Here is an 18889-nt window from a genome sequence, read left to right on the forward strand (position 1 = left end):
TACGATGCCTGCTCAGAGCCTTGCACAGCATCATCAAGGGGCAGACTGCGCATGTGAGCAAAGTGGGATCTGGTGCCCACACCAATGAAACCTGCAAGGGGAGCTAGATATTGATCTGCAATCTAGCCAAGGTAACCCAACCGCCTACTTGCTTCAATGTCACTTCCCTAAGCTGGGACATCTCCGTGGGGGTTTCTTCAAGGCTCGGATTAGCGGAGTGACGCTGCATTGAGCACAATCCAGAAGGTTAAATCGGCCCTGTGATTTGAGGGTATCCGTAACTAAATCTTTATTCCTTGCTGTACCGATGCCACTCTGCAAGCGGCCTCCGCCAGGTTCCAGCAACCCCGCGACTCCTACAGCTTGGCGAAATGAACCCCTAGGAATACTAGATTGCAGCAGCGTTACGGCTTGATTCCTGCCAGACAACTTTTGCCCTATTCTTAGATAACAGTATCGCTCCTCATGCACTCTGAACATCGATTTTATAAACTTGAAGCATCACCTACTACTCGACTGCTCCGTTGCATCAAGCGTATCTTGGCAACCCTTACAGTACGTGGCAGCCAATTCAACATCTGCGTTCGAGACGATGCAACTGTTTTTTTCTCTTCTCTTCTTTTCCTTTCTTTTTTTTCACTGTTCCTCCCACTTATTTTGAGTTTTTTTGGTCAGCCAGGGGCACGGCGTTCGGTGACTATTGTATCTCATACAATCAACTGCGGCATAGAACAACTGCACCGGCAATAGACCATGATGACATTCACGCAATGGTCATTCTCGGCGCCAAATCTCGTTCATCTTGTTTTGTTCTATTACGAAACACAGACTTCCTTTTGTTTTTAGTTTCAGTCCCTAGATTAGACACCGTCTACATTGTCAGTTGGGCTTCGTAGAACCCTTATTCGCCCAATGGTCCAACGTGGTGTCCGCGGTAGAGGAACATTTAATAGCTTTGCTGGCTAGTTGGTGCGCTGTCGGCTAGATGTGAAATCTATAATCATTGTTCGAGAGTATCAGGAAGAGCAGAGTAAGTACACGAATATCGAGTCTGCTCATTTCGATGAGAAAGGACGACTTAAATCATGTCATCATTTTAGCCACAATTCCTTCAACGTTGCACATCAGGACTCATCTGCCATCAAACCCTTTTCTTCCCCTCAGAAAAGCTAGAGGCCATTTATAGATGCTCGGTCCAAAGAGGTTCTCTCCTTGGGGCGTTTATCTTAATCGCTCAAGCGACGACAATCTTCATCGATAGATTCACACCAGGGTCTCCAGGGAGTCAGGAGTCAATCGCCCAGTGTTAGAAAGACCTCCCCATTTAAATGATCATCGAAGACCATGGTTTGGATGGTGTTTCCATCGACGAAGTGAAGGGAAGGTTTGCTTTGTAGGGTTCAGCCCTCCCGAATCAGCCCGAGTAATAACAAACAAGATCTACCTTCTGCGATTGATCATGGCTATATCCTATCTACCGGTACCTACTAACCCCACACGCGAGTTCTGAGCGTCGATAGTTGGTTCGACAACACGAAGACACATGGGCCAACCCTTCAGAGGAACTAAAAGAAAATCTTTGAGTGGTTATCAAGGCAATTAAAGGCAGTGTGACATTCGCTTTGGAAAAGGGCGATGATGACAGCATCACTGGCAGAGTTGACAGTGATGGAGGTGAGAGCAATTGTGAAAGTAATGACAGTCAAAGTACTAGAGAGGATGGTGACGTAGATGATGATCCGAAGAATAACTGGATGCTTGTGAAACGAGAGTAGATATTGCCACTTTCTGGGATTACTCGTTTTAACCCCCAAAGAGGCAGTCCAATGTGGGAGGAAAGGGAAGGCTATGTGACTGATATGATGACATCGGAACGACGAAGAACTAAACCGAGGTGGTTACAGCCAAGCTGATTTGACTTGCATTGTCGTCAAGGCGCACTGAGCCTTAAGTGAGACGACGTGGGAAACGAGACCTGATGCAGAACGAAAACAAGGCGATTGAATCTGCCTTGGGGGCATTCAGCGCAGGTTAATCGATATGCGCATGAATTGAACTGGCCTAATCGGAGCAGCGCGCATACCAGTGTCTTGGGCGCTAGCCCAATCATCTTACCGTAAGTTTGATTCAGTGCAAGTGTGTCGAGGCAGATAATCGATTTCAGGCTTAGCGGGTGTAGCAATTAGGCGCACACAGCATCAATTGGGGCGGAATCTGCGCCGCTGTCTCCCTGCAGGGGTTATGTATCTTAGCTTTAAAGACAGACGTTCTTCGTCAAATTCTGAACGATGTACTCCAAGCAGGCATTAAGATTCACAGGTCCATATCAGAAGTTAACCACTCAGTGCATCATGACTGCTCTCATCACCGTGTTCGAAGATCCATGGCCAAAAGACAAGCCCATCATATTGCTTCGCGTTGCTGCCGCTGTAAGATACCACGCTATCAGGGTTCCACAGAACAGTGCGCGTTAGCAAGCAGGCAGAGGCACATTGAGATCATTGAGATCTTCTTGAAACTTCTTCCTTACCTCAAACAAGACGAGAATGGCAACGTTCATGATGAGGCTCTAGCACACTCGGAGTGGCGCTATATGTGGTATATTCGTTTTCTCGACTTCAGCGGAGTGTCACCGAATGATTTTCCGCCGCAATGATCAGTGTTTACCTGAAATGGGATCTCGAAAATGCAAGTCTGATTTGAACTTAGGGATGTTGCAATTATCTGGTATTGTCATCTTCTCTCGCCTATGAAATTCCACCGTCATTTGTGGGACAATAGGCATAAATGTTACGGCTTCAACCATAACCAATTTCCACTCACACGTCTGTTGTATCTTTTCAAATCAGGGAAATGGTCGGACAGAAAGGCCCAGAAGAAATGGGAATATTTTAACAGACATAAAGTTGGCCTGCAGCTTCTCTTTCAACTTCGGCGATCCACTCCATGGGAGATCAAACGAAAATCGCGCATATGGTCAGCCTGCTCTTCCAAAATTCCGAGCAGCCAAATCGAAGAAGACCCAACCATCGTCATGTACAATGCCGACGGGAAATTTTGCACAACGTTTAGAAAGGACGAGTAGACCTTGTCTGAGTGGACAGAAATAAGGACGAGAAGGAAGTGGGAGACGTGTTTGAAAGCTGCTATGCATAGCAGGCTTGGAGAAAGGTGCGAGCTGACCATGTGGCCGAATCTTCGGGATCTTAGGGACGCACTAGACCGCCAGATTGGATTCTGGAAAGCTACGATCCAAGCGCGAGATATGCAAAAGAACTTTGACAGCACGATGGAGGAATCGATCGGAGATTACGGACGATTCATCAAGTTACCCGGGCGACCTGCTGACGGGAAGTAAACTTCCCGTCCTTTGGAACACAATATGGACACCATCTACCGCGAGAGCTCAGGCACCACGCTATCCAGGAATCGCGCATTTGTCCCTCCGAATATGGTCATTGACTTGCTTTGGCACACATACCGGTTGTACCCCGCCAGCTACTGGATCTGGAGTTTTACCGTTGCAAAAAGACTTATCGACTACGAGCCAACAACTTCTGCCACTGCGGCTAGGAGAATACTCTCAGAAACAAGACTTGAGTGGGAAAAGAGGTATGATGAGGAGTGTACGGACAAGCTTGCCATGGATGAGGATATTGTGGAAGGCTATATTCCTGATGCCGAGGTAGTCCCACCAGGTCATCCAGCACGGGCGAAAGCAAAGTATATTCTCGGTGGTGTAAATCCAGTTAGAGAAAGAAGGTCATACACAAAGGGGACGTACTATGTATTCGACGGTGCATACGTATCATTCGAAGGCAGTGGTGCTAGTAGTAGTGGTGATGGTGGTGGTGGCTGTGGAGGTGGTGGCTGTGGAGGTGACGGACGAGGTGGAGGCGGCGATGGTGGCGGTTGTTGAGAAAAGGCTTCACCAAGTCCTCTTTGACCGTGGGTTGATGTTTGTAATTTTGGTCATTGGTCACTGTTGTTCCACCAAACAGAATCATGGATTGAGTACTGCATTTTGGACATTCGAAATTTAACAAAGGTCTATTCGTGTTCCGGCCTATTCAGAGAGGGGCCTTGGCCGAATACATTATCTCAGGGGCACACTTCACACCCCTGCCAGAGGGCATTGAACGGGACCATGCTGCGGCTGTCGATACAGCTGCTACAACAGCGTACCACTTATGAAAGATACACTAAGGGCTGAAGGCAAGGTTTTCGTCAATGGAGGGAGTGTTGGCACCAGTATCTGGGCAACACAATTCGCCAAAGCTCTGGGAGTTGAGGTTACTGCCATATGGTCCACCAAGAACATCGATCTTTGCCGCCAGCTCGGCGCTGACGAGGTAATCGATTACAGAGCTCAGGATGCCATGGCCGAGTTGAAGAGCAAAGGCAAGCTCTTTGATCTTGTGATCGACAACATAGGGATCAGCTCAGAACTGTATGAGATCAGCAGCATCATCCTGAAGCCTGGCGGCACTTTTGTCATGGTGGGTGTTGGAGAATCTCTCTCCCTTTCTGGGACGTTCGCAATGATTGGCATGCACCTTTACCCCAGCATCCGGAGCGGGCAGCAATATCACTTCGTTCAGATGAAGAACACCACCGATATTTTCGGCACATTGGAGACTGGATGGTGGAGGGGACGCAACATTTGCTTTTGAGGGGGTGCCCGCCGCTTACAGCAAGCTAAGAGAAGGCCATGCCAAGGGAAAGATTGTTGTGCATGCCACCGAAGCTGCAAGAATATTAGAAATTCAAATTTCCTTGTACTGCTTACGTTACTGGTTGGGCCATGAAAGTAGTCAATGTGAGTGGAACGTTGATTGGACAACTTCGACGACGTATGCGAAACAATTGGGCCTAAGTGTTAGCAGGTAACGATGTGACGTGTGCATTTTCAATGCGATCAATGTCGCCCTTTGTCAATTTCACGTGGCCATAAGTGTATATCAATTACCCCTACAAGGACGCTTTTCAATGACTGGGCCATGTTTACACAAATAACCTGTTGCAAGCTACCAAAGCTCCACCTAATCTGTCGTTAAAGCAGCCCAGCCGGACCTCCAATAATCGATTTCCCTAGTCAGGGTCCGATGAATGATTAAGACCCGTATGGTTTGTCGCGGCCAATCACACAACACTGTGTCCGAGGATTCTCGTTTACTAGAACCGCCTCACCAAGATCAGATTCATGGTCAATGGGCTTACTGCGGATTGCGGGGCACTCTCTTTCCAACACTCATAGCAACCGGAGTCTTCGAAGAGTGAAGTCCGCCGCTCTGCATCTATCGCTTTCCCTATATAAGGGTCTCTTCACTGCACTTGAGGAAATAACAGGCATGAATCAGCTACTATTTATTGTTTCAGGCTGTTCAGATCGCAAACTCTTCTTCTCTTCCTACTTAAGTGGTGGATACTCATTCAGAAATGGCTCTCTCCCTTGCGCAAAACTGCGTACCCAGCGCCTTTAGCCCATCCGTTTATGGAACGGAAATCCAGTCCTTGGAAGCAAACCTGATTACCAACTACAGCGCAACAGTCCCTGCAGCATTCCGCTACACTTCTCCATCCGTTCAGCTCCAGAACGCTACTTTCTGTAACGTGACTGTTACGTACACACATACGGGCCAGAATGAAAACGTTGTAACAGAGGCTTGGTTGCCGATGGAATGGAATGAGCGTTTCATGGCCGTTGGCGGAGGGGGTTGGGTCGCTGGCCGCTTCTTTCTGAGCTACAATGCTATGCTGGGTGCCCTCGCCGATGGATTTGCAACCATCACGACTGATGCGGGCCTTGGCTCGGCAACGGAACCCAGTTCTTGGGCCCAGGTTAGCCGTGGCAATGTCAACCTCTACAATTTGCAAAACTTGGGATCAATTTCTCTGAACGACCAGGTATGTCATACAACCACCACTTTGCTCTTTCAAGGCCCTGAAGTGTAAAATGGTTGCGATCTGACATCCTGTGCCCTTGATACTGATTCTCTTGCTGTCAGGCTCTTATCGGAAAGTCTTTGATAAAAAGCTTCTATGGACGAGCCCAAAAGTACTCCTACTGGAACGGTTGTTCCCAGGGCGGACGTCAAGGTCTCATGGTCGCCCAGCGTTACCCAACCGCATTTGACGGTATTGCTGCCGGCGCCCCGGCAATCAACTGGAATAAGCTTGTCACGTTCGTACAATGGCCGCAGCAGATTATGAATGAGCTCGGCCAGTGGCCGTACATGTGCGAGCTAGACGCCATCACTCTGGCAGCTGTGTCTGCTTGCGATAAGCTCGACGGTGTCATCGACGGCATCATCTCCGACGTTGGGAAATGCTTCGACGCCTTCGACCCCTTCTCTGTCGTCGGTGAAACAACTGCCTGCGCCCAGCTGAACGGTACCCAAAAGACCATCACCAAGGCCGCCGCCAATGTGCTCAACGCCACATGGCATGGTAGGATCACCGCAGACGGCAAAAAGGACTACCATGGAATTCTACCTGGATCCGACCTCACCGGAAACCTGCCGAAGTCTTTCGGTCAACCCGGTATTGTCGCGACGGCCTGTACTGAGAAGGGCTGTACCGGAATGCCATCCAACCTCGGCACCTTATGGTTTAAACTGTTTGTTGCCAAAAATGCGTCTCTCGATATGACGAGTCTCACCCGTGAGGAGTTTGACGGGCTCGCCTACTCAGGCACTCAACAATATGCATCGTTGCTTGAGACCAATGACGCAGACCTGAGAGCTTTCAAGGCCGCCGGAGGGAAGATGGTCACATTTCACGGACTGGTAAATTTCTGTGTTAAATTTGGCGTTTCAGCTCTCGAGCAAAAGCTAATATGTCTATTCCCAGGCTGACAATGTCATCCCCCCGGGCGGCACCGAGGACTACTATAATGCCGTAACAGACATCATACCCGAGGTCCACGACTTCTACCGATACTTCGAGATACCGGGGCTAGGGCATTGCTTTGGTGGCGTGAGTGAGTCACCGACTGGACTCTTCCGACAACTGCGCGACTGGGTCGAGAATGGCACTGCACCCGAGAACACGCCGATCGAGGTTACTGTGAGTAACATGATACATCACCGGATTCTGTGCCCGTACCCGCAGACCTCGATCTTCGGCCAAGAGTGCGGTGATGCATCCAAAAATGAGTGCTGGCACTGCTCTGGTGACAATCTAATTTCGAGCTACACCAAGAGGCCTGCGCAGCCTTGGAACGAGTTGTGATGGAACAAGTAAAGTTTCACTTTGGGATGCTCATTTTCTCGTTCTTCACTTCTTATGGGCCTATTTACTGCATTTATGTGTATCTATGGTGAGTAAATTACTAGCAGTGATACGTACAAAGATTATGCAGTAACCCATTGGTTTCTCAACCAAAACTTCGCTTCTACGTGCCTCGAATCGCGTCTGAGTTCACCTCTTTGTTTGGCCATTCAAGCCAGTCCGCCCAATAAGAGCCAAGGTGACGCGAAACGGCTTCAATCAGAAAGCTTCCAGAGCTACCTACTGCCCAATAGTCTTTCGCCCAGTGAAGAAGCACAGCGTAGTAAGACAAAAGAACCAGCGCTTCTGGCCTACGTTGTTTCAAAAGTGCAATATAGTCTTGAGATATTCGGACTGGCCACTCCTGGATCACAACATAGTTGCGTTTGCTGTCCGATCGCACAGAACCAAAAAGATACTGCAGTATCTTGACAACTTCGACATAAACAGATTTGTTCTGCTCGTTTATATCGCTTTCCACAAGACGACGAAGCAAAATGTCACACTCGCTGCCGTGGGGAAACTGTGTAACATCGACAGCCGAGTAAACAGGATCATGAGGAATATATTTCTGCAACAACCACAGGAACTTGCTCATAGAATCCGCAACAATAGATTTGATGCCGTGGTGCAAAGTCAAGCACTGAACGAGCTTGTCAAGGACTGTTGGGATGGATGTAGCGGAAGAGAAAGCGTCGAAGAGTGTTTGCTGGCCGATCAGGAGGGAGAAACAGAAGAGAGCCATGATGTTTTCTTCAGTAACCTGCATGTCCCCGAAATCCAACGTGCTAATGGCCCTAGTCTGAAGTCGGGTTGCTTCGGTTTGATACAATGTTTTCGCTTCTTCTTCCCGAGCGACCGCACTTTTGTGAGCAGCGGCGAAAGCCAGCACCTGGTCCATCAGATAAGGAGCTGTCAAGGCTTCAGCGTATGTCAGACGCATGATCTTTTCAATCTCGGGCTGTTGACCGAGCATTACATCCGTTAATGTGCCTCTGAAGTGCAGCAACAATTCGAAGTGGAACAAGCTGAAGCGCTCCGATACGAAAGACTCGCGCAGTTGACGTGGGTCGATGGAGGAGGTGATGATATCGTCAGGACTTGAGGCTGGCGTAGCGGGATGCGAACCTAGACGCGATCGGGTTTCTTGGGTACTATCAGGATGCAGACTCGGAACCGGTGTCGAAGGTGGCTGTGACGCCGTTTGTGATGTGGGCGTCGGTAAGCTGCTGACAAGCTCTCGATATGAGCAGGCTCTCCCAGCGCCCTTGCATCTGATGCAGATGGGCCGCGACTCGTCACATTTGACTTTGCGGTCTTTGCACTCTTTGCAACCAAGGCGAGACTTTCGATGCTTTGGCATTGTGGAACAGGATCGATTCCGAATCGAGTGGAGCGCTGTAAGCTCGGGTGGCCTTGAGTGATAGCACTGACGTACTCCCGGCAAGAATGGACGAGAAAAAGCCACCAATATCGGATTCGTTCGTAGAATGGGCGGAATCGGGGGAAGAGAGTAGAGACTATGTTTGGGTACGGCAAGTTGTAGGATGATGAAAGAGACCGGAACGTTGACACGGAATCTAGTAGTCGTCGTATTGCCGTATTAGTCGGCGGGCTTCAGTGGGGGAGCCAATCGCATCCATCTCTATCCGATACCATGTTCGCTACAGCTAGCCGCTGTTCCGCTTGTGACTCGTGCACACACCCACTGCTGAGAGACAAGGCAGTGTAATTGGCGTTGAACTGAACATCTAACGCCGCCAGTGTCAGCAATGCATGGAAACCTCAATGTTTGCCCCAGGTGGCTTGCAAGTAGAAGTGAAGCCGCTGCTACAGCTCTACAGGGAGGATTGGGATGTCCAGATACTACATCACACCAACTCCTAGTGGGATAAAATTAAGAAAACCCGAGACACGTAGATGAGCGACAAGGATGAGTAGAGACAAAGTCGAGTGAGTGATCCTTGCAGGCTTCTGGCAGCGACTGCTATGCCCACGGAGACTCTGCCAACCGGTGTTCAGCCGAAGGGGGCCCCGCACCTCCGCGCCGCGTCCCGCAGCCTTGCAGCTTGCAGGAAAATTTCTTGACAAAGCCTTCTGCGACAGGCGGACGTGAACACTCCACCTGCACTGTACGGACCATGAGAACGTCCGCCATATCAACCCGAATATGGCGACCGATACTCCTCCTCAACCGACCGACGGTGCTGCCGCGAGGCAGCGCGCTGATCTTCCAACCGGCGACAAACCGTCTGCTCCATCAGAGTCCCGCACCGAGAGCTCGACCCAGCCCAATTCTGCTGCGGTGGGTGGACAGGAGGGCGGACGCGAAGAGAAGCGCAATGGCAGATCTCGCGGCCCCAAGCGCAAGCACGACGTCGGACGCTCAGCATGGAGGTAAGATACATCCGTCCGATACCAATTGGCTGTTTTGATCCCACCTTAGTCCGCACGCGCGCCAACAATTTCTAACCAGGTAACAGCCGCGAGGCCACTGACAAGCGCGGACGCAATGCCGAGTACCAAGAGTTCAAGCGTAGGAAGGTAGACAAGGACGGCAACCCCGAGGCTGTCCCCAGTCCCTTCAGCGCCGAAGAGATTGCTGCCGAGGGCCGCCGACCCAAGCGAAAGGTTGCCGTCATGGTGGGATACTCCGGCACTGGATACAAGGGAATGCAGATCAACAACGAGGAGAAGACGATCGAGGGAGACCTCTTCAAGGCCTTTGTCGCCGCTGGCGCCATTTCAAAGGCCAACGCCGATGACCACAAGAAGTCGAGCTTGGTGCGATGCGCGAGAACCGACAAGGGCGTCCACGCGGCCGGCAACGTCATCAGCTTGAAGCTCATCATCGAGGACGAGGACATTGTTGAGAAAATCAACGCCAATCTGCCCGACCAAATCCGCGTCTGGGGTATCCAGCGCACAAACAACTCCTTCAGCTGTTACCAGACCTGCGACTCGAGATGGTACGAATACCTTTTGCCGACCTACTGCCTCTTGCCCCCTCACCCCGACAGCTGGCTGTGGAAGCAGCTGGTTGAAGTAGCAAAGGAGAAGGGATACTACGAGGAGTTCCAGAAGAAGCTTGCAGACGTCGAGGGCTACTGGAGGGAGGTTGACGAGAAAGACATCAAGCCCATTCTCGAGAAGCTTGACCCAGAGACCAGGGCCAAGGTGATGGAGAGGATACACGCTGATGAGGATGCGGCCGGTGGCGAGGTGGAGGAGCCCAAGGCTGCACCCGCGGCCAAGACCGAGGAGAAGCCAGCTGAGCCCGTCGTTGCGCCCAATACCGAGACAACAGAGTCCACCACGGAGGCCAAGGCATCTGCTGAGGTCCCCGAGGGTAGCGTGAAGCCCCGGAACCGCGACCTAACGCCCCTCGACTTTGCCCTACGCGACATCAAGGCGGCCTACATTGCCGCCAAGAGACGGTACCGCGTCACCCCCGAGCGCCTGAACCAGCTCCAGGCCGCGCTGAACGAGTACTGCGGCACCATCAACTTCCACAACTACACCGTCCAGAAGAACTTCAAGGACCCCTCGGCCAAGCGCCACATCAAGTCCTTTAAGGTCAACACGGAGCCGATCCAGATCCGCGACACCGAGTGGGTGTCCCTCAAGGTCCACGGCCAGAGCTTCATGATGCACCAGATTCGCAAGATGGTCGGCATGGCTTCCCTTGTGGTCCGCTGCGCGACCCCGCTCGAGCGTATCAAGCAGAGCTACGGTCCGACGAGAATCGCCATTCCTAAGGCGCCTGGCCTGGGCCTGCTGCTGGAGCGGCCCGTCTTCGACGCGTACAACCGCAGGGCCAAGGACAACTTCGGCAAGGAGACGATTGACTTTTCCAAGTACGACGACAAGCTGCAGGCGTTCAAGGACAAGCAGATCTACCAGCGCATCTTTGAAGTGGAGGAGCAGGAGAATACGTGAGTTATGATGACAACATTCTGTTCGATCATGACATATCGACTGACCCCTCGACAGTTTCCACATCTTCTTCCAGCAGGTAGACAACTTCAAGTCCGACTACTTCTTGTGGCTGACGGCCGGCGGCATTGACGCTGGTGCGATTCGCACGGCCAAGGGCGAGAAGGGAGCGAAGACGCTGGAGGCTGAAATTGGTGACGAGGACGAGGACCCTGAGAACGGCGACGGCTAAATGCCTCTGGAATGGTGGGAGCTGAGCATACAGCACGGCGTATAGACCCAGCCAATCGCCTCTGGATCGGTGGCGGATACAATGCAATAGAATCAAAAGCATAAATAGTTCTTTTCCGTCCTCTGCATACGGGTATCAGCGTGAAGCCTCATTAGACCACACAGTCTCCAGTTCATCCCAACGCCAGTAAATGCACTCTCTAGTCTTGAGGACCTCCCAGTCCCTTGTCCCTTATCCCCACTTCATGCATCTTCCTACACGGCACCTGTTCCATTGCCACTGCCATTCGGCGCCACGGGGTTAGCCGGCGGAGGAGCAGCCACAGCAGCGCCCTCGACAGGAGCGGCGTCCGGCCTTCCCATTGGCGCCCATTTGCCGCCCGCCGCGCTCGCCAGACCAGCGTACCGAGTCTCCTGGATGGTGTTGAGAAGCTCCGCGCAGCGCACGACGTCGGCTTGGAGCTTGTCGGCCTGGATGCGTGCATCGCCTTCGCCGCGCCCCAGCTTGCCGAAGAGCCAGAGCTCCTTCAGGCGGCGGCTCAGGGCAAGAAGGTCCTTGATCGAGGTGTGCTACACTTCCAAGTCAGCGCAGGCTCATCCGAAGGGGGGATCGGAGCCGGAATAGGGCTCTCATCGCGTGAGGCAGTTGTAGAGAGTTACATACCAGTCCTTCAAACTCCATCTGCATCGACATGCCCGTCACGGCAACGGTCTGCGGCTCGGCGTTCTTGCGCTCGCCCTCGGCCTGGATCGTGGCGAGCATCGTCAGCATGCGGAACCGCGAGAGAACATCTGCAATGAGGCGGTTGTGCGTGTCGAGCAAATTTGATGAGTCTCGTGACGTATCCATCCTGGCGACTTGTGGCGGCACTGAGGCGAATGAGATGCACGGTGAGTGGTGAGTGTTGGAATGAGGTGAAGTGGGTTGGAGGTGAGAGGTGAGGAAGTTGTTTGGTGGGGGTTCAGGTGGGGCTTTCGGTGAGCTCGGGCCGCTGGGGCCTCACCGTGGCCAAGGTCCCGGTTTGATAGGGCCCGAATCTCGAGACCCAAGTTTAACATTTTCGACAACTCCATAACTTTGGAGTGGGTAACACGTTTACATGATTGTTACGGTTCAAGTTTGTTGAATCTGGAATCATTCTTTTATCGAAATCAATTGTCTCTATCTACTACCCCGACTATTCTAGCCGCACAGGGTTGTACCTCATCGAACTTCGTCCGACACATCTCCTGCTTAGAGCACCAAAGATGATATGACATGGCACATGTAAGCCCAATATGAACTTACTTGTTGAAATTACAAATCTTTGTGGCGCCGGTGTAGTTCAAGCCACACTTGCCACATTTGTTGGTGTTGACGGGAGCAGTGGTCGTCGATGGAGCCATATTTGCGAATTTGAGGTATACGAGATACAGAGCTACTGAATTGGACTGATGATTCGGTTATGATACTGATGAATTGCTGATCCGGTTGAGGAGGAAATCTTTCCATCTTAATTAGTCGCTAATTTGGTGGACTTCCCAGATGTTGCTAAACAACTCGTTGTGCAAGACCATGGCAATAACCTTTCTTCGCTGAGCCTGCATTATACATCTCACATGAAAGGGACTGTATAAAAAGTCTAGTGCTCAAATATCAAAGAAAAGGCACCAGCGTACAATATGTGGACACTGTCTTCAATCCACACAGGACAACAAATTCCTATCAAAGCGGTGGAGGTGAATCTTTGAATCACGCGGCTTTGTTCTCTCTGCTACTCATCTATGATATTATGCAAGTTCTGAATCCAACCAAGATTATTCACGGATCTCGAAAGAAAAGCAGATCAGACAATGGGTCTTTTTGTGATTTGTTCTTAGAGGAAAGACTCGAATATTCTCGTTTTCCACGAAACTCTCCTGAATAATTTTTGGCAACATATTGGTATATTTTTATTACGAACTTCCGTCCATCGAATTTGGCATTTGTATTCAATCCCAATCTCCAAGAACAACAGTTACTGACAATCCCTCAACAAATCTCACTGTCAATCCCGAAATTCAATCCTTCAATCTCCACCCAAACTAGGCCCACCAGCATTTGGACCAAGATGTCTGACTTTTATCAAAACTGTCTTGTCCCCGATATCACGGTTCTTTCCGGGATCTCTGAGCTCAACGATATCACAGTTTGCAAATATCGTATTATCTCCAACAACTTCGATACATGCACCTTTGTAGCTTATTTCGAAGAAGAGCAGTCTCCCCGCGGCCTTCCAACAGACCTCCTCATACGCATTGAGAAGCGTCAAGATGACAACCCCCTTTTCGTGACAGCTGCACTACAGAGACTAGCTCATATACAACTCCCTCATCTGGTCCCCAAGGTTTGGGGCTCTGGCCACACTCAGACTGAGACAGGTACCATGCTCTCGTACATGCTTTCACAGTTCTATGTGGACTCTTGCACGCTGGAATCGGTGTGGGATGACATGGATAAGTCGTCGCAACAATCCTTGGTAGTACAGACCTTTTCCGCTTTGTTCCAGTTGCAGGACGTTTACTTGGCCAACATCAACGACGAAGCCAAGAAACTTTTGCAGGGTACGCCATTCGAGGCGACCGATGTTGAGCGCCCTGTTCTGGTTGGTGGACCAGCATACGGTTACTTCCATGACGTTGCGTCGTTCTTAATGGCTACAATGAGCCCTGGGAATGCCAGATACAACATCAATGAAAAGCCAGATGGGGCTTTGGCGATTCAATTGCACCCTCCACAAGAAGTAGCCTTCGGTTTTGCCCAAACAGATCTCGACTTGCTAGCGCACATGCTGGTGTTGTGTCACAACGATCTAGAACCACGAAATATTCTCGTTCGACGAGCCATTAACAGTGTAGGCAAAGCAGTTTACGAACTGGTGGCTATCATCGACTGGGAAATGGCTGGTTTCTTCCCATTTGCCTTTGAGGTTGGCCATAAGGACACATGTCTAGGTCTGCAAAACCAGTCCTGGACTTGGTATAGTCTCTACAGACAGATTGCGGGACGTGTTCTCTCGGAGACACACCCTGGCGCTCGTCCCATCTGGTCGAAGCTGATTCGCGCCATGGTTGTCACTGACATTTCTAGAAAAGACAGCAACAGACTCAACGTTGGCAACTTGGTACAAAAGCTTTGGCATGAACGAGAGAAGACGGATAGATACCAGGATTTTGAAACGGGATATACCAGAAAACCGGATGTGGAAGTTGCTGGGCCTTTCACCGTCGCCGATAATGCGGAGCTCGAACTGGTGGCTCTGCGCAAACTAGGATACATTGATTAAGGTGGATGCTTATGCCTGTCAAACTTGTTGTGGGTAAGTTTTGGTTGTTTACGGCAGTTTTATCTCAACTCTGAAAAGTCTTTTGGATATCTATACAAGAGACGGAGTCTGTGGTCTTTGGAGCTGTACCTTTAATTTGAAAGGGAGGAATCGCCGCCTGAGATCAGTTTCAATGTATGGATACTGAAACGGCGGCACCGTACAGTAGAAAAACAAAAAGACCCAGACCATTCCTAAGACCCTTGCTAACCGCGAAACTTGTTTTCTTTTCTTGATGGTGCTCATGTTTATGCGCTGGTCGTTTTCCCGAAACTGGGCTCCTGCTTGGGAACTGAGCAACCGCTCCACGTGAATCTCCAAAAGACCCGCGATGAAATTGAGGAACAAGAACCACATATCTCCGAAGGTGTCCTCAACTGGTGCCGTATCCCGCGATAGAAAGTTCGTAAAAGCGTGTGTCGAACCCGAGACCATGAAGACGAAGAATGCGAGAAATGCCTTATCGGGCGTGCCTCCGCTTTCGAGACCAAGGACGGCGCGAGAAAAGCGCTGGCCGAAGTTGAGTTGCGATCTGCTTCCAATTTTATGCCAGAAGACGCCCCAGAAACTGCGAATACTGTATACTTCGAGAGGGTTACCCCACAGCGACGGCCATTCATCCGGTGCATCGATTTGAAAGATACAGACAAAGGCGACGGCGCAGGCGGCGTTGGCGACGGTAAGTATGAAGTAGGTGAGCCAGGCCCATTGCAAACAGTAAACCGCTCGTAAGAGAGAAGCGCGGTCCAATGCGAAGTGGAGATAGCTTGGTGATGCAAACTCTCGCGGACGAGGACGAAGCAGGTAGAGGGATCCCAGGTCGATTGCCAGGTACGCTACCCAGTGCAAACCCACGATGCCAATCTTACGACCGGCAAATAGAGCTCTCTGCTTCTGGGTAGTGAGGTCTTGCGAGCTGTCCAAACGGACTGGGAGCCGTCGTGGGTTGTTCCATGTTTTGATCGTCAGCCGCATTCTGTCTCTAAAGGTATGCCTGGAGCCGCGCTGAGGAACGGGCATTCTCCATTTTTCGAGATAGAGCCCTGAGATGATATGAAAGATGTAGATAATGGATGTGAAGATGCAAATCCAATCCAAGCCAGCCATCAGTCTTCGCGCTTCGAACACGCAAAGAACTGGTCCCAGAATATTCAAAGGGAACAAAATCCATCTTCTCAAACCCGGGGGTTGCTGGACAGTCACAGCAAAAGCTGGCAAAGAGGTTAAGAACCAGGTCACTGGCACAAAACCTTGGGAAAAGTTTGAAAGCTCTGTGCTGTGAATGTGGTTCATCAACCCAGACGCCATTGCTCATGAAGATGTGATGCTACTGCCAGAGTTTCAATCGAAGAGATGAAAGCAAATATGGTTTAGCAACGAATAGATACTAATTCGAGATGTCTGGTTACATATCCACTCAACAGTTGAGCTTTTCCCTTTCAATGCCGAATTAAATTTGGCTGACGTGACTGAAGCCGCCGAGCTTCCTTTATAACCATGAAACATGGAAGGAATGGTGCCCTGAACATCGCCACAACTCATTAGATACGTGACGAGAATGTGCAGAAACGGTTCGTTCGGAACATTTGCGGCCTTATGCATGTGCTATGTGGCGGCTGAGGGAGCGATCGCCGATCACAAACAAGGATCATTTAGGCCAAGATCTCGCCAGGCTAGGCAACGAATCCTGTATCAAGTTGGACCTGCATACAAGTAGACTCTTGGCTTCAGCCTAAGCAGAAGGAACTTTGGGATCCATGTTAGGTAGTGGGGTTCCATCTCGAATTTCTGGTCCTACCTACCCGAAAACCTATAAGATAGCTCTGTGAGTTGTTCCTGGAGCATAAGTTCCTATCACTGTGGGTCATCTTAGCCTACATTATTTACCAAAGTCTCACTGCGACCCAACGTTAAGAAATGGTTAAAAGCAGTGAGAGTCGGTTCTCCAACGGTCCAATCAGAAAGATAGTAAAACTGAGCTACTGCAGTATCTAAAAACCTTGGTTACAGCTTACTTCCGGTGAAGCTCGAAATTTCAATGCCCAGACTGAAGGATTATCGACTACTCCTTTCAGTGGGGGCTTCAGTGTTACCACTTCACTTGTCGTGATCGCCTTTTGTGCAAAGTGTCTGAACGAATGTCAGTCTTCCTTGCCGAGCAATGTCTTCTTTCCTTGGCACGGCAAAGTCGGACATGTGTGAGGGGGAAAGAAACTAGTTCGATTGATTTATGGTAAAAAGAGGTATAGCTTTCTGCAGCCCCGCGACGTCTGTTAGAAAAAGTAGGAAAACGTTAGACGCAGTTTCGCCCCTTGTTCTTTTTCCACTTTCGTGTCGCATCGCGTAGAGCGGTCCGTGATCTTAGCAATCTATTGCCTATTACCGGCTAACAGTGAAATCTTTTGGCCACATAGCGTTCGACTTCCGAGGGGAAAAAACGTATTTTAATTAGTATGACACAATAACTGGTGACGTCTCTAGAGCAGGTCGTTATGGTTCTATGCTGAGTTTATTCTAAAGACCGCAAGGCGCTGGTCACGTTGGATTTATGTTTTAAGAGCTGTAGGTGGAAAACAAGGGTTGAAATTTATCTTTTAGTGTAGTCTTGTCTGTGATTATCCTTAGATACCCACAGTACCACAGGTTTCTGGTTTTTTGGTAAGCTACTCGTCTCCTTAACTTTCACTGTCTTTTAAAGAAAGTACCCAGCAGGTAACAGGTTTCACCGGGGAAAAGCTCACACAAAGCGACCCCAACATAAGTGGACCTGCCAGTCACCTGAATAACGAAGGAAGCTGGGCAACCAGTATTAGAAGATTCTTTCCGTACTATGATGGATGCCTCTGTGTCACAGCCAGCCTCGATGACCCGGCGATTCTGTACGTGGATTACTGCGCTTCCCTCCAATAATTTACATACTAAATGCAGTTAACCTGGATTTCAGTCTTACAACCAACCCTTGATCACTCCACAACACCAAAGTCGCAGAGACTTCAGGATCGTTACTTGGCACCATCCTCAAGGATTTCTCCTGACATGCAAGTGAAATTTTTCAACTCAATCAGGTAATTGATGCGACCCGGAATCCTGCCTAGATTGTAACATAGGAATAGCTTGGACCTTGGTACTTTGCAAATCGATTTTCATGAGCTTGGCTGACGTTTCTCATACGGCTGTGTGAATCAGAATCATCATCTTGGGAGCCATGCTGTGTCTTTCACCCTGGTCCGATTAATTCAACCTAATCAACACTCTCACCGAGATGCGGGAACTAATGGACTATCATCGAGATCTGATGTCACTAGGTGACGCTCTCTGTTTCTGACTTGAATGGACATAAACAAGTCGTACTATACAACGATAAAGAGTGATACTGGAAAACTATAAAACCCTTGAAGACTTCCCAATACCATTCGCTCGTTCGTCTCATCATCCAAAACGATACCGACAACTCAAGTTTCAAAGCCAGTCAGCTTTCACCATCCAATCATCTCCCCTATCCCTATACATCATCAAAATGAAGGCCGTCGCTGTTCTTGCCCCTCTTGCCCTTATGGCTGTTCAGCCCGCTCAAGCCGATGTTGGTCGTGGCATCAGCCTCGCCTTTGAGTTTTTCGGGCTAGGTATTGCCGATCTCTTCAAAGAAGTGTTCTCAAAGCGTGATGGGGTTCCTCCCGTTTTTACTAAACGTCAGGGTCCTCCCGCTGGAGTTCCTGAGTTTGAGTTTGAGCGTTGCAAGACGGACATTGCTGGTCTCACCATCACTGCTTCTTCTCCAGCTGCAAATGGTAAGTTGTGGCCCTCAAAATTGCCAATTTTCGTTCACACAGAGCCAAATGGTTCATCAGCTAACTTCTTTCTCAGTCATCCAATTCAGTGGTGTGCCAGCAACCTGCATGAATCTTGCTAATGTTCTTGTGGGAGATGGTACTGGACCATTCGCTCTTCCCTGTGGCTCCGACTGCCTCAGCTACTCGGACCTTACCCCTGAGCAGTTCGCTGAGCTTGAGGCCGCCCTTGACTCTGTTGCTTGAAAGATAACAAGATTGGTCTACTGAAGAAGTTAGACAGAGCTTCTTCTGACTGCAAGATTATATTTGTCAGAC

The 18889-nt window shown here is 50.0% G+C and overlaps 6 protein-coding genes across 6 annotated transcripts; 5 read left to right on the plus strand and 1 right to left on the minus strand.

The window, feature by feature from the left end:
- Positions 1 to 4190: 4190 nt before the first annotated feature.
- ColSpa_07940 (zinc-type alcohol dehydrogenase-like protein) lies at positions 4191 to 4673 on the plus strand (the record flags this gene model as incomplete). The annotated part of the gene is made up of 1 exon (XM_049274152.1): positions 4191 to 4673. One exon carries the CDS (start codon positions 4191 to 4193, stop codon positions 4671 to 4673), a length of 483 nt encoding a protein of 160 aa, XP_049130109.1.
- Positions 4674 to 5439: 766 nt separating this feature from the next.
- On the plus strand, positions 5440 to 7233 carry ColSpa_07941 (putative feruloyl esterase B; the record flags this gene model as incomplete). The annotated part of the gene is made up of 3 exons (XM_049274153.1): positions 5440 to 5907; positions 6009 to 6788; positions 6853 to 7233. 3 exons carry the CDS (start codon positions 5440 to 5442, stop codon positions 7231 to 7233), a joined length of 1629 nt encoding a protein of 542 aa, XP_049130110.1.
- A 2209-nt stretch (positions 7234 to 9442) lies between these two features.
- Positions 9443 to 11440, plus strand: ColSpa_07942 (tRNA pseudouridine synthase 4; the record flags this gene model as incomplete). Its single annotated transcript, XM_049274154.1, has 3 exons — positions 9443 to 9669; positions 9756 to 11207; positions 11266 to 11440. The coding sequence occupies 3 exons, from the start codon at positions 9443 to 9445 to the stop codon at positions 11438 to 11440; spliced, it is 1854 nt and encodes a 617-aa protein (XP_049130111.1).
- A 254-nt stretch (positions 11441 to 11694) lies between these two features.
- On the minus strand, positions 11695 to 12289 carry ColSpa_07943 (uncharacterized protein; the record flags this gene model as incomplete). The annotated part of the gene is made up of 2 exons (XM_049274155.1): positions 11695 to 12009; positions 12104 to 12289. 2 exons carry the CDS (start codon positions 12287 to 12289, stop codon positions 11695 to 11697), a joined length of 501 nt encoding a protein of 166 aa, XP_049130112.1.
- Positions 12290 to 13529: 1240 nt separating this feature from the next.
- ColSpa_07944 (uncharacterized protein) lies at positions 13530 to 14744 on the plus strand (the record flags this gene model as incomplete). Its single annotated transcript, XM_049274156.1, has 1 exon — positions 13530 to 14744. The coding sequence occupies one exon, from the start codon at positions 13530 to 13532 to the stop codon at positions 14742 to 14744; it is 1215 nt and encodes a 404-aa protein (XP_049130113.1).
- A 3556-nt stretch (positions 14745 to 18300) lies between these two features.
- Positions 18301 to 18817, plus strand: ColSpa_07945 (uncharacterized protein; the record flags this gene model as incomplete). The annotated part of the gene is made up of 2 exons (XM_049274157.1): positions 18301 to 18571; positions 18648 to 18817. The coding sequence occupies 2 exons, from the start codon at positions 18301 to 18303 to the stop codon at positions 18815 to 18817; spliced, it is 441 nt and encodes a 146-aa protein (XP_049130114.1).
- Between the last annotated feature and the right edge of the window lie 72 nt (positions 18818 to 18889).

The sequence above is a fragment of the Colletotrichum spaethianum genome, assembly GCF_022836535.1.
Source record: "Colletotrichum spaethianum MAFF 239500 DNA, contig20, whole genome shotgun sequence".
NCBI classification, from domain to species: Eukaryota; Fungi; Ascomycota; class Sordariomycetes; order Glomerellales; family Glomerellaceae; genus Colletotrichum; species Colletotrichum spaethianum.